The 13,757-nt window shown below is 48.7% G+C and overlaps 1 protein-coding gene across 14 annotated transcripts in view; it reads right to left on the bottom strand.

Moving 5' to 3' along the window:
* Window positions 1-13,757, bottom strand: part of FBXO10 (F-box protein 10) — an 83,094-nt gene that overhangs the window by 34,090 nt on the left and 35,247 nt on the right. For all 14 annotated transcript variants that reach the window (XM_082468586.1, XM_082468587.1, XM_082468590.1 and 11 more), the window contains 3 exons: window positions 10,695-11,516; window positions 6,022-6,171; window positions 3,365-3,501 (listed from right to left, as the gene is read on the bottom strand). In XM_082468586.1, the coding sequence (XP_082324712.1) occupies window positions 3,365-3,501; window positions 6,022-6,171; window positions 10,695-11,516 (1,109 nt within the window). The remainder of the gene's footprint in view (window positions 1-3,364; window positions 3,502-6,021; window positions 6,172-10,694; window positions 11,517-13,757) is intronic.

Below are 13,757 nucleotides of genomic sequence, written 5' to 3'. Positions count from 1 at the left end.
AAACCCCATGGGCTGGGCTACACACAGCCCTACTACCATGGCAAGGCCTCATAAATGAGTTCCTTAGAACCAGACACCTGAGCGTGTTAAAGGACGTGCATTTCTCTCCGGTCTCTCTACCTTGGTTTCTTGCCTGTAAATACAGAGCCAGTCACACCCAGACCCTAGCAGAACTGGGTTATTCCTGGAGCATACAGATTTGCTGTTTGTTACTTTTACTACCAGGAACGCTGTGTTCTCCTTCCATACTGGAGGGGCACCGGCCCCCTCTCTTAGGAGGTGCCCTCCTACTTCCTACCATGCATGCAGTGGAAGGATTTAGATCCAAATATTCACCTGGCTCTTCAGAGCCTAACACAGGGCCTGGCTCCTCACAGAACCCCAGTGATTAGTAGTTGGCTGATAAGTCTTCCCATCTCCTAGGGCAGGGTCCAAATGGTTTACTTCCTTCGGGGGAAGTCAAATGCCAACTGCATCTGCATTATGTGTTTGGAGTAGAACAAGGTTAAAAACATCCTTATGTTTTTATTAAGACAGATCTGAAGTATGTGCTTTGATGTGATTACAATTTAATCAGCTGATGGTTACTCTGGGCTTCTAGAATTCAGGGTCAGATGCAGTCCCTGGGCAAGGCACGCCTCATCCATATTTCTGAAAGCTGTGCCATAGCAGCAAATGCATGAGTGGTATACTTTTAATACAAATCTCACTTACCTTCAGAAAGGATCCATGGCCACTTGGAGAAACATGTATGTGTGTGTACATAGGGTGGGCAGAACAAAGATAAAAGAGGTATCAGAAAACAGTAGGAAAAGGGGACAGATCATTGTTCCAAGAACCAAGGATGGGATATTAACAACAGATGAGCCAGTCTGAGTCCTGTGCTTCCTTGCAGCCAAGGCAAAAAAAGAGAAACACCATAGGTTATATAACTCACCAGCAAAAAAATATGCTGTGGTTTGCCTTATCTAGGCCACTTCAGGGATCTCGAAATTCATTCTGTACCCTCCCACAGATCCCTATCCGCCATCACAAAGAAACATAAAGGAAAAAAGCACAACCTATTCTCTCAAAGCGACTGTTTTAAAAACCCAAGACACTGATCTGGTTGTAATATTCCTTGCTCAAAACCCTTCAACAGTTCACCAGCACCCGCAAGTTCTGGGTGTATGGCTGCTGTAACAAATTACCACACACTTAGTGGCTTAGAAGAACACAAATTCATTATCTTCCAGTTTAGGAGGCCAGAAGTCCAAAATGGATCTGATGGGGCTAAATCAAGGTGCCAGCAGACGTGTATTCCTTCTGGAGGCTCTAGGGAAGAATCTATTTCTTGTCTTTTCCAGCTTCTAGAGGCTGCCCATATTTCCTGGCCTGTGGCCTCATCACTCTGACCTCTGCTTCTGTTGATACATTTCCTTCTCTCTGACTCTGACTCTCCTGCTTCCCTCTTCTAAGGACCCTTGTGATGACACTGGGCCCACCTGCATAACCCAGGATACTCTCCCCATCTCAACGTACTTAGTCACATCTGCAAAGTCTCTTCTGCCTTGTAAGACAGCATATGCACAGGTTCCAAGCATTAGGAAATGGATACATCTGGAGGGCCATTATTCTACCCACCACACTTGGTATTCGAGGTCCTCCATGCTCCAGCATCAACCCCACTTTGTAGGCTGATCATCTACTCAACCCCCCCGGGCATCACATGCCCAGACATAACACCATATTTTTTACACCATTTCCCCCGGACATACCCCAGATTTCACTGCCCCAGGCCCAGAATGCCTTTTCTATGGCCATAAAATCCACCTCATCCTTCAAGCACAACTCAAATGTCAGCGCCCCACGTGCCCTGCCCTGACTTGCTCAGCTGAAATTGTGGCTGGGCTCCTTCTGCACCTGCATGAAGACCTATAAAGCATATGCTTTGGTGAGTCTTCCCTCATGGCTCCTGTCTCCAGAATGAGACTGCATGCTCCACAGAGCAAAGACTATTTGTACACACTTTTTATACTGCTGTCCCTTTACATGGAATAAACCCTCAAATGTGTGTTAAATGAATGACATGCATACATGCAAACCCATACTCTTATCTTAAGGCAATAATGCAAAAGATGGAAAAAGAGCTCTGTGATCACTAACTGTTTTCAGTAAGCTGTCTATAACAGTGAAAAAATAGATGCCTAGCAGTAATAGGTCCCGCAAGCCATGCGGTGTGGCCAAAAAAAAAAAAAAAAAAATCCAGAGGAACAGTAATAGGACTGGTTCAAAAATGAGGGAATATCAAAACAATGGAACAGTTCTGAAACTGTCCAAAGTGATAAATACAAAGGTCCTGCAACAGCATGGAAAAGTACACATGGAATAATGCAGGGAAAAACTCTCAGAATACATTTGCTAAACATTAATGCCAGTGATTTTTGTAAACTGCAGACGTAACTATGTGGGTCTTCTACTCAAAACCTTAACGTTCAAGCTGCAGTGACCAAAGGACCCAAGATTATCACGGACAGTCCCAACTTAAGATGTTTTATACTAATGTCACAACTTGTGTCAGACTTTTTCTCAAGCGCCAGTGGGCCGTGTGCTACCCCTGAATCTGCTGCACTCTGCTGCTTTACTCATGCTGCTTCCTTTACTAGGAATGTCCACTCCCCATCTCCATGAGAGTCCAAGCTCTACCCATATTTCGAAGTCTAACTCCAATGCCGCCTCCCAAATGAGGCCTCCCACAGCCCCCTAGTCAGAATGATTTCCCCTCTCTTGGTACCACTTTGATAGTATTTAACACAGTCTGCGCCATATGATAGATGGGAAGGCAAATCCATGGCCCCTCCCACCTACAGCTTACACCACTGATTGATCACGGCATGCTTTCATGCTGAGGTCAGATGTAGCCTCCAGATCTTAATACAGCATCCCAGGTAGCCACAATCAACTGACCAGAGTTGTCAGGTGAGTTGAAATCTCTATGCCATTCCTATCTTAGCATTATTTCTGAGCACACATGTCCTCCAGACTAAAGTAAGCTCCTAGGGAGCGGAGTCTGCCCTTGTTTACCTTTGTTATCATTATTAGAAGTGCTCAGTTATGTTTGCTGAATAGAATGGCCCCACCTAGTTAACTGGAAGGAAACACAGACACAAAAGCACAGAACACAGATGCAATACCACAAAAGGTTGTGTGACTGAGGTGGGATTATGGGTGAAGTCTGTCTCTTCCCTGCTTGCATCTGTACAGTTGTTTTCATAAACAAAAATGGTTTCAAATGAAGCAAAGACAGAGAGTAGGAAAACACAGAGATCAGAGAGGAAAGAGGGACCATGGGTGAGCAGGATGGTCTGGGTACAGTGGCACATACCTCACGACTGGATTTCCGTGGTACAGGATGTAAATGCCAGCCTCCTTGTTTGAAAAGATTTGATTGTTCCGGATGATGCCTTTCCCATTGCCAAGGACAACAATGCCAGAGCGAAGGCCGTGGTGGATCTGGTTACACTGCAAGTGAACATGAGACACCACAGAAGGCAGCTCAGACACGCCACTGAGAAGCAGAGTGCTCACTGCTGCCCCACAGCAGGGCCAGGATGAACCAGCAGAGAAAACGACATTGCTGGAAGATCCCTAGCACAAAACAAAGTGAATGGGCTTCCCTGGTGGCGCGGCGGTTAAGAATCCACCTGCCAATGCAGGGGACATGGGTTCGAGCCCTGGTCAGGGAAGATCCCACATGCCGCGGAGCAACTAAGCCCACGCGCCACAACTACTGAGCCTGTGCTCTAGAGCCCGCGAGCCACAACTACTGAGCCTGTGTGCCACAACTACTGAAGCCTGTGCACCTAGAGCCTGTGCTCCACAAGAGAGGCCACCACAGTGAGAAGCCTGCGCACCGCAATGAAGAGTAGCCCCCGCTTGTCGCAACTAGAGAAAGCCCGTGCGCAGCAACAAAGACCCAATGTAGCCAAAAAGTAAAAAAATAAAAACAAATAAATACAATTTTTTAAAAAAGAAACAACAACAACAAAACAAAGTGAATGGACGCGGCCCTGCCCTCTCTGCACAGGTGCACACATTGACACCTATGAGGGAGACTCCCAAGAGAGGAGTCTTCCCCACCCAGACTCTTGGGATGTAGTTATGCTGGCACTTACTGCTGAGGGCTCCTGCCCTTCATCTGCAATGCACACTACTGAAAATTTCTGAGCCTCCAAAGAGTCCCCAAAACACACGATCATTGGCTAGGCCATGTCACCCCAGGGCCCAGGGCGCCCACCTCTCAGGAAGGGGGCAGTGCCCCAGTACATGGGAACTCTAAGTGCAGTCCCAAGGGGCCACCCAGGGAAGGAGTGGGTCATTGGCTTCTAGTCTTCCCTTCTCATTCGGGGGGGACCTGTGGAAGGTACAGCTCCAGGGAGCTTAGGTTCCCATGAGGCATGAGGTCACCAGAAGGTGTACGAGCTACAAGGACCCTTGGAGATTTTCATACCGTGCAAACAGGGAAACAGGCCCAGGGTCATGTAGTATGTTTGCGGCAGTGCCGGATCTGAAACCCAGTTTTTCTGTTTCTCAGTCAGTTAGTTGCTTTTGGACAGTGATGAAAATTTTAGGTTATAATAAATTATAATAAAATTGTTTCACTCTAATTGCTAATTTACAGCCTAAATACAATCCTATATTTAAACCAGAAAGCTAGCTGTTTCTCTTCCAAAATGATTTCACGGAAACAAAGTTCTAGTTTGCTTTAAAGTGTTTCATGCTGCAAGCTCTCCTATTCTTACTCACTTTTCAGATTTTCCCCTGAAGGATTTGGCAGACTCACCAGGGTAACCGCTGCCTACAGAAGTCCCTCACAGGGTTGAAAAGCACAAGGAGAGAGGTGTAAGCAATGGTATTTCTATCCTACACTGTTTCACAAAGGCAGGTAATACTCCCTTCCCCCTCCACCTGCTAAACTGTCCTGTCCCCCCATCCCTGGGAAGGCGAACTCCTCTCATCTCTCTGGCAACAGTGGCAATAATTTCCTAAGCCAAGGCCATGCATCAAATATCAGTTGTATGGCAGAAAGAGTGAGAGGAAGGGGCTGGCAGAGGACACTGGCCAGGCGTGTCTCTTGAAATACAGTTAAGAACTTGCCTTTCTCTGCATTTGCAAGGGCAGTCTAGATATACTGGGTTAAGAACATCCACCCTGAGTCAGACTGCCTGGATTCAAAGGCCAGCTCTAGCACTAGACGTGTGATTTAGGGCAAGGTCCCTAGCGTCTTTGTGCCTCCGTGTCTTCACCTATGAAATGGGAATAATAATAATTCTATCTCACAGGGTTGTGTAAGAGTTAAACCATGATTAAATAAATATATACCAAGTGCTTAGAACAGTATCTGGCATATAATAAGCACTATGTATAGGATGGATATTATTTTTCCAAGCCCATAAAAAGTCCACTATGTTTCTCAATTTCTGGGAAACCTGTCTCTCAGAGAAGTCCGGAGCAAAACTATGGGGCAGGTCTTTCACGTCACTGGTCTCATATTCTAGGATTTTAAGTGGTTTTCACACTGGCTAAGATCAAACTCACTATGGCCTCACGATATCCACGAAACAAGTAATCTTCAGAATAAATATCCTACGTGTCCTTTTAATAGTAAAGAATGAACTAATTTGGTGTTTTATTTTTGATCCAAGTGTCTTTCATGGCAGACATATCTTTATTCTTACCGAACTCAAAGCCCACAAGAGCATATCAGGGCTGAGGGAGGGAAGGCCCTGTGAATTTCCCTGTCTATCCAGTCCTCCTCCTTGCTGGGGAGACTGCAGGGACGTACGTGACTTATGCAAAGTCACTCTCAATACATGGAGAAAGAGACCCAGAGTCACAAGGACACACAGAGAAAAGGGCAGGAACTACCTGCAAACAGGAAGCAACAGGAATTCAAGATGGCAACATTTGCTTAAACATCCTCAGAAAAGGTTTCTGAGCACCAAGAGCCATCCTGAAAGGGCAAGAAGATGGAGGAAGTACCAGAATGAGAGGGTTGGACTTTTTCCGGATGTCTACGCCAGCCTCTGCGTTGTCGTAAATGTTGTTGCCAGCGATCAGGCCTCCGCCCTCCAAGCGAAGAAAGATGCCTGATGCTCTGCAGCGGTGAATGTGGTTCCTGAGCATGATGATCTAGGCAGAGAAGAGAGAGCCATTCATTTTCCTGTCACAAAGGTATTTTAAAAAACTGCTTGGGGAATACCTGAGTCTTCCTTCCCGTCTGGTCCGTGCAGTTCTACCTGATACCACACCAGCCACTCTCCGCCATGTGCTCGTGAGGACTGAGCCATTTCCGTGTCCTTCCTGGCTTTGCCCTACAGGCACTGCACCAACCTCACGCCAGTTCTTTACTAAAACCTGGATGGAAGCTTGGCCCTGAGCTCCACATTCACAGCCTCTGAGCAGGATAAATAACTGGATGATGGCATGGAAAGGATGCTTAGAGAAGGTGTGATTTAGTGGTCTGCAAACTCTACATGCAGTGCAGTTACATGAAGATTTCCAGGGGTCCAAGGGCATAGCTACTTTGAATGGAATCGAGTGCCAGATCCACCACTTCCACATGTGCCTTTGCTGAACTTCACCTGCCTGAGGAAGCACCTGAGGGTAAAGTACCTCGTAGGCTGTCCTCTCCCACCTTCCCTTTTGCTTTCCACTTTTAAGACAAATACCCATTCTTGCCCGCTTTGCATCTCTCTTGCTGTATTATTATCCTGGGGTGGAAAAACCAATGGAACTCCAAGCTAAGAGACAATTACAAGTGTTGGTATAAGATAAAGAAGCCTCTTTAAAACAAGGTACCATAACTCAGTAAACAGCTTATTATGGGGATGCACTGCTACTTACATTCTCTTTTTAGCAATTCTGAAAATCTAGAATACATATTGTTTTAAACAACTATGTATTAACAATGAAATGCACTACGTTAAGGTAAATTGTGTACTAACAATAAACACTGTACTACATTAGGATAAAACTCTGGGAGGGGTAAAGTATAATGGAAGTACAATTTCAAGGAGAAGCTTTCTGCTTAGGATGGGGAAAGTTGGAAAGAGCATTGCTCCCACACTTACAACAAGAAGATACAAAAACATAACCTTTCTTGAATCCATCAGCGAGCTGAGGTTGCAGGACAACCAACTAGCCTGGAATCTAAGGGAAACAGGCACCTTCAAGGACATGAGACGTGAGTACTTGTTTGTCTGAAAAGACACAGATGCCATACTGGCCAGTAAGAAGAGTTCAGCTAACCGTTTCCATGAATTGTTAAAGGCCAGTTGTGAACTAGTGAGAGCACAGAAGCCCCGGGAGCAGCTGCATCTATTCACTTCTCCATGGACCTCGCCAGGTGCTCATGGACAAAGACTGAAGGCAGGACGAGAGACGGGAGACAGCCTCCCTCCTGGTGGGCACTTGGGGGAAAGTACAGCCACTGTGGGAAAAGTACCGCCACTGTGGGAAAAGCACTAAGCCCCTCCTGGATTTTTCTCCCCTAACTGTCCCAAAGAACAAGCCTTAAGCAGCTGGGGGAAGGGCAGCAAACCCAGTGGCTCTGAAGGGAGGGAACAGAAAAACAATAAACCCTTTACCCCTCAGGGAGGTGGGAGGAAAATATCTTGGGCCTCGATCATTAGAGCCCCCCTAGTGCTGGGGGGTGAGGCAGCACCACTGAAAAGGGCCTAGTGCCAAGGTCCTAAATCCACCGACACAGCACCTTCCTGAGACTAAGGATAAATGCCGACACGAGAGGCTCCCTACCACCCACTGTGCCACCAGGCTGGCCAGCCAGAGCCATGGCAGTGGCCTGCTGCTGGGAGGGGCAAGAGCACGGAGGAGCAGATGCAAAGGGAAGACCTAAAACAGAAAAGCCCACTGGCAAACCAGCCAAAGAAATGCAGGAGGAATCGGGAGCCTGTGGTTCACTGAAGGTAATCGTAAAAACAAAATCCAAGTGTCACAGAAGAGGCATGCCCATTCCCACACATAAACACCATTTACCTCTGTCTCCACCGTCTATACAAGATACCTCACTTCCAACTAAAAATTATCAGATACCCAAAGAAGCAAGAAAAAAAAATCATGGTCAGTGATACTTTTATTCATTCCCTCTGCCAGCCTCTACCCTCTCGGGAATGTTCTGGAAGGCAGAGGTAGGGCGGCTGCCCTCTGGCCACTGGATCAAGGCCTTGCTCCTGGCCACAGGGACCAGCTAAGTAAGCCGGCACTCCTGCCCACAGCTCCCCACTTGTATTAATGCCATTTGATATATGTGTTCCCGAAGCTGCATACTCATGAGACACCATGGGTTGTTTTAGTCAAAAGCCAGCCAAAATCAGCTTTTCAGGTTCCTTTTTGGAGACTCACTAGGAGTAGTTGGCTGCACAATTCCTGCCACAAGTTCCCTGGGGGCAACAGTTCCAGAGGGCTACAACGAAAGCTGTTTAACTTTTTGTCTCTCCTTGTCCATGACTCCAATTACCACCTGCTCCCAAGTCTGCACGTCAGGGCACATCTCTCTTCAAAGCTCCAGCCCTACGTAACCAGATGGCACCTCTGCCTGATGTCACTGATGCTCCAAACTCGACGTGCCCAGAACCGCACTCAGCATCTTTCTCTCCACATCCTAACCTTCTCGGCTTCTCAGTTCCTGCCTTTGCCTCAGCCACTCACACCAGAAATCTAGGCTGCATAACCTCGACCACTCCCCTCCCGAGGTTCTCCTCGCCACCTCTCCGGACTGCCCTGTTCCTCCTCTCCATGTATGGGCCCTAATTATCCACTGCCCCGCACTGATTGTGTCTCCAGTCTTGTTCCCCTCCACTCCACTCCACACACAGCTGACAGAAGGAGCTTTCCAAATGCGGATCTGACCACAATTCTCTGCTTAAAATCTTGCAGTGTGTTCCCACTGCCCTCAAGACAACTCCCATCTCTCTGACAAGACACCTGCCCCTGAGCTGACTGACTCCTGCTGACTAGCCCTCACCTCACGCTCTGGCTGTTGAGGTTACTCGCGACTCCCTGAGTGTCCTGTGTCCTCTCTAGGTCTGGGCCTTCCCGCATGCCTCCTTTGCCTCACAGCTTCACCCTGCCAACTCCTAGTCTTCCTAGACAGCTTGGCCAGGCACCATTACTCTGGGAAAGATTTTTTTTTAAAGTCTTAAAAAAAAACACCAAACACATTTATGGAGTACTTGCTATGCACGAGACACACTGCTAAGCACTTTATATATATATGCATATATATGACCTCAATCAATCCTCACCACACCTTGGAGCAGGTAGTATCATTAGTCCAAAGGGCATATAGCTAATAAGGGGCAGAGCCAGAATTTGACTCAGAAGCCACACTCTTAATAACTATGCAAGGAGGAAAGCCCTCCTTGAGGGCTCACCCAGATCCTTTCATCGTGGTCCCCCTGAGAGCAAAGCTGTCACCCACCCCTTTTATTTGACCTTTACCTTTTATTCTCTGTTCATAGCACAGTTTTATATTGTGTTTTCAGGGTAACACCACCTGAAATCCTCTTTGGAAATGGGTAAAATACAATTAAGATGCAACTGCTATTAACCATTCTAGAAGCCTTCAAAGACCTGCAAGACTCACATGTGACATCTGTACAATGCCCTTCAGTTTTCTAAGTGCTTTTGCCAATATTATGGCACTGGGTCCTCACAAACCCCCAGTCGAAGAGGTGGGGCAGTATTTCCATTTCACACGAGAGGAAGGTAACGTTCACGGTGAATTAGAGGAGAGGTGAGACTCAAACCTAGGAGCTATGTCATGCTTCCTTCTAAAAGGCCATGTCTTTCCTTTTCGAAGCTTTTCCCATCCTGAGCTGCTACTGTCCTGTGGTGCCTGAGGGGGTTGCAGGTACGAGGCGCTGACGGCACGCAGAGCAGGATGACCCATGCTTAGCATGAAATCCATACATCTCAACGGGGCTTTCTAGGCCCTGGGCAAGGTGGATTCTGCTTACCTCCCCTGCTCATTTTCCAACGGTCCCCACCACACTGCTGAACTTGGCCTCACAGCCAGGCCCCAGCACAGGATGTCTGCTGCCCGAACCCTCACTGTGCACCTCCTTTTCACCACACGCAGCCCATTTTCCTTGGTTCTCTTCTCCTCATCCTACTCAGCTTCGACATCTCCTCGTCTGGGAAGCCTTCTCAACTACCCGCACAGTTTGGATCACAGGCAGCGATCACGTCTCCCAAAATTATCTTGCATCCAGGCTAAAGAGCCCTTGTTCCTTCTACTAGGAGTTGGGTGACATATTTGAGAAGCAGCATATCAGCATAGTGAAAGGAGGTGGAAGACCTGGGTTCTAGTCCCCATTCTGTTTGGCCTCTAACCTGCTGTGTGATCCTGAGTGAGTCACCTTCCTCCCTAGGCCTATTTCATCTTCTGTAAAATGGGAAGAATAGTTTCTGCCTCATCCAAATCAGATGATGGACATGAGGCAAGTGTGTGTTATAAGCTTAAAAGAGGATTTTTTTAAAAAATGCATGCTAGCACCATCCAAGCCCTCCTGCGTACAGCCACTGAAGCCCTCTCACCACTCAAAAATCATGTTCCTTGTGACCCAGCGAGGCCTCATGGGTCTGTACAGTAAGTCTTATGACAGCACCTTGTTATTATGTATACATCGCACCTTGCTATTATGTATACATCGCACCGCGTATGTCAGGTTCCGGAAGATGTTTCCTTCCATCTTGGCTCGGCCATAAGAGCAAACGAAGACGCCTCCCTTCCCGTCCCGGAACAGGCACTTGCGGATGAGGCAGCCCTGCACAGAGCTGGCCAGCGCCATGGCCTCCCTGTCCTTCTGCAGCTCCTGGTGTAGTGAGTTCAGCACCAGGCAGCTGGGCAGCTGGATGGATGCTCCCGGCAGTGGTGGGCCCAAAAAGGAGCCCCCCAGGACCGGCCGCGGGCCCTGCACTTGGTAGGACAGTCTGTACGTGAGCTGGTCCTCATCCTCATCCTCACCGCTGGGACTCAGGCCTCCATCGCTGCTGTCTGGGGTCCGGGCCACCCTTTCCCCATCACTGCCCACCTCTGCCTCCTGTGAGCCAGCCTTGGGGGAGCCAGTTGCTGGGCTGGTAGGGCTCTGGCTACCCTCAATGACAATGCCACAGGTTCTTGGGCTCCAGGCCTGGTCCCTGCTTTCCAGGTCCAAGGACATTAAAGAGTCAGAGTCCTCTGTCGGGAGCACGCCAGGAGAGGACCTGATAAGCCCTAAGAGATGCGTGTAGGCCCAGTTGTTTTCTGAGGACGGGTGGCCCTCAACAGTCACAGAGTTGTTTTCACTGCCCACGAATTCACAGTTTTCCAGGACACACAGGGGCACATTGTGCAGAAAGACATGGGTGTTTTTGAAGGTGCAAAACTTCACTTGGCAGGTGCCCGGGCCATGGACCTGGATGTGTCCATTCTCAAAGTTGCAGTTGTCAAACTGGACGTGACCTGAAGTTGTCTGGGGAACGAAAGAGAGAAAGTGGGTGTAACAGGGATAAGATCTGTTTTGCTAGTCAGAGCTCTAACTGTTCTGTAAGGGGGTGGCACCTGGAAAGGCCATCTGTCCTGCTGGCCATGTTCCCTTCCCCACAGGGCAAGGGTCTTGCCAGCCCCAGGAGGAACCAGGAGCTGCTGTGCATCAGAAGGAAGATCATTTGGAGCTGCCTGCCCTTCCCTCCTTCCAATCCCAAAGGGCAGGGGACAAGAGTGGAAACGGATAACGGCAGAAAAGTTCACTTTCTGGAGCAGGGCCTTTCCCCAAACCCTCAAATCTCAAGTAAATTCCACCAGTGCTCATGAAGCGCTTAGTGAGAATAAAGAGTTGGGGGGGGGGTGGGTAACATGGAGAAGGGGAAGATGCTGAATGCTCAGAGGGATGCTGGGTGAAATGGAAACGACACGTTAATACTGGAGATGAACCAGGAGACCGTCACTCAAGGGAGAAATGATGGAGGAGAGCTTTGGATTCTCACAAACACAGGAACTGGCTGGGATGTGAGCCCAACTTTACCAAGCCCTCTGATGGGTGAGGGTCCCACGTGGTGTCTCAGTTACACGGAGACTGTGTCCCACCAGGTGGTGTTCCTCCGGGTCTCTCCTTCATTCGAATCCAGCTATCCCTTCATTCGAATCCTCCCTCGGCCCTGCGAGCCTGCCTCCACCTGAGCCTGCAGCCCTGAGGTTCACCACATAGGCCAGCCTGGAGTGTGGACTCAGGACAGAGCTGGGCAAAGCTGGAGGGCTGACAGAGGCCAGGGTGGGCCAGGAGGGGCTGAGCTCTGCTGGGGCTGGGCCAGCAGTGGGAGGCCCAGACACAGGTGCTGGGAAATTCTGCGTGGGAACTGGTGCTGGTGCAGAACTACGGCAGGAGACAGCAGGCCACGTCCCTAAAGAGGGGGACAAGGTGTACTGCCGTGACCAGGTGAGTGCCCTGAGCAGTGGCTAAGAGTGCAGGCTCTGGGGTCCAGCTGCAGGGCCCAGCTCCCAGCTCTGCCTCTTCCAGGTGTGTTATCTTGGATAAACACATCACTTCTCTAAGCCTCAGTTTCTCTGTCTGCAACACGGGGCTCACGAACTAACAAAGCACCAGGCACGGAGCCAGGCACAAAGTTGGCACGTGAGGAAAGCCAGCTGTTATCATCTGGGGTCAAGGGACGTGGAGAGCAGAGAGTTCTCTGGGGTGGGGGTACTGCTCGGCCCTACAGAATAGCCCACCTGAGACCCTCAGCCCTCCAGGCCTGACGGAGAAGCCCAGCCACTCCGCATTCCTGAAGAAGAACTGCTTCTGGATTCCACGCCAAGCTCCATGAGATGTACCTGAACCATAAAATGAGGTAGTAGTGTCTCATGATCCCATTTAGTAATCCTTGGACAATTTTACATTCTCTAGCAGTGACCTCCCTTGACAGCTTGTCCCAGAACTTAACTCCCCTTAACCTCTCTAGTTCTTCCCTATGGCTAACCTAACGTTTTCTTGCTGAAATTTAAGTCTATTTTCTCTTACTTGGTCCTCTCTGTAGAAAAACCCCGGCTCTCTAGAGACGCAGAGCCATCGCTAGGGTTCTCCTCAGAAGTCATAAAAAACGGCTGTGAAGTCACCCTGGCCTTTGCATTTTTCAGGCAAGGTCATCCTAGCCCCTTGGCCTGCTTTTAGTTAAAAGACAAGCATGGACTGAGCACTAATATATGCCAAGCACTAAGCCAGATGGTGGGCTGGGCTACAAAGAAGTCTACGGCCAGGACCCACTCCTTGAGGATCTGCAGCTGAACTTGTGAGGGGGAAGTGGAGGCTGAAGAATAAATGACTATGAAATGTGGAAGGTCTGGAAATGAACCGCTCTTCCAGATCTGCAGATGAGCACAGAAGGACCCCATCGGTTCTTCTGAAATGTTCTAAGTAGCAAACAGCCTTTTAAGCTTCCAGGGAATGCAGAACAATGTAATTTCAAAAGTGGTTAGACTCAAAGGCCTGGATTTGAGTTCCAACCTCACTAATTATCCACTTGAGAAAGTTACTCAGCATCTCTGAGCCTCAGTGTCCCTCATCTGCAAAATGGGGACACACCTACTCTGTCTACCACAACTGTTTGTTGTGGGGATCAAATGAGGCCACAGATGGAAAGTCATCTATCTTATGATTACAGGCTTTGGACCCTACCTCTGTCCCTTACAAAGTCTGAGACCCTTGTTGAGGCTCCAT

This window comes from Balaenoptera physalus, assembly GCF_965194825.1.
Source record: "Balaenoptera physalus genome assembly, chromosome: 7".
NCBI lineage: Eukaryota > Metazoa > Chordata > Mammalia > Artiodactyla > Balaenopteridae > Balaenoptera > Balaenoptera physalus.
The sequence above is the reverse complement of the archived record's forward strand: the minus strand, read 5'-3'. Positions and strand labels throughout refer to the sequence as shown.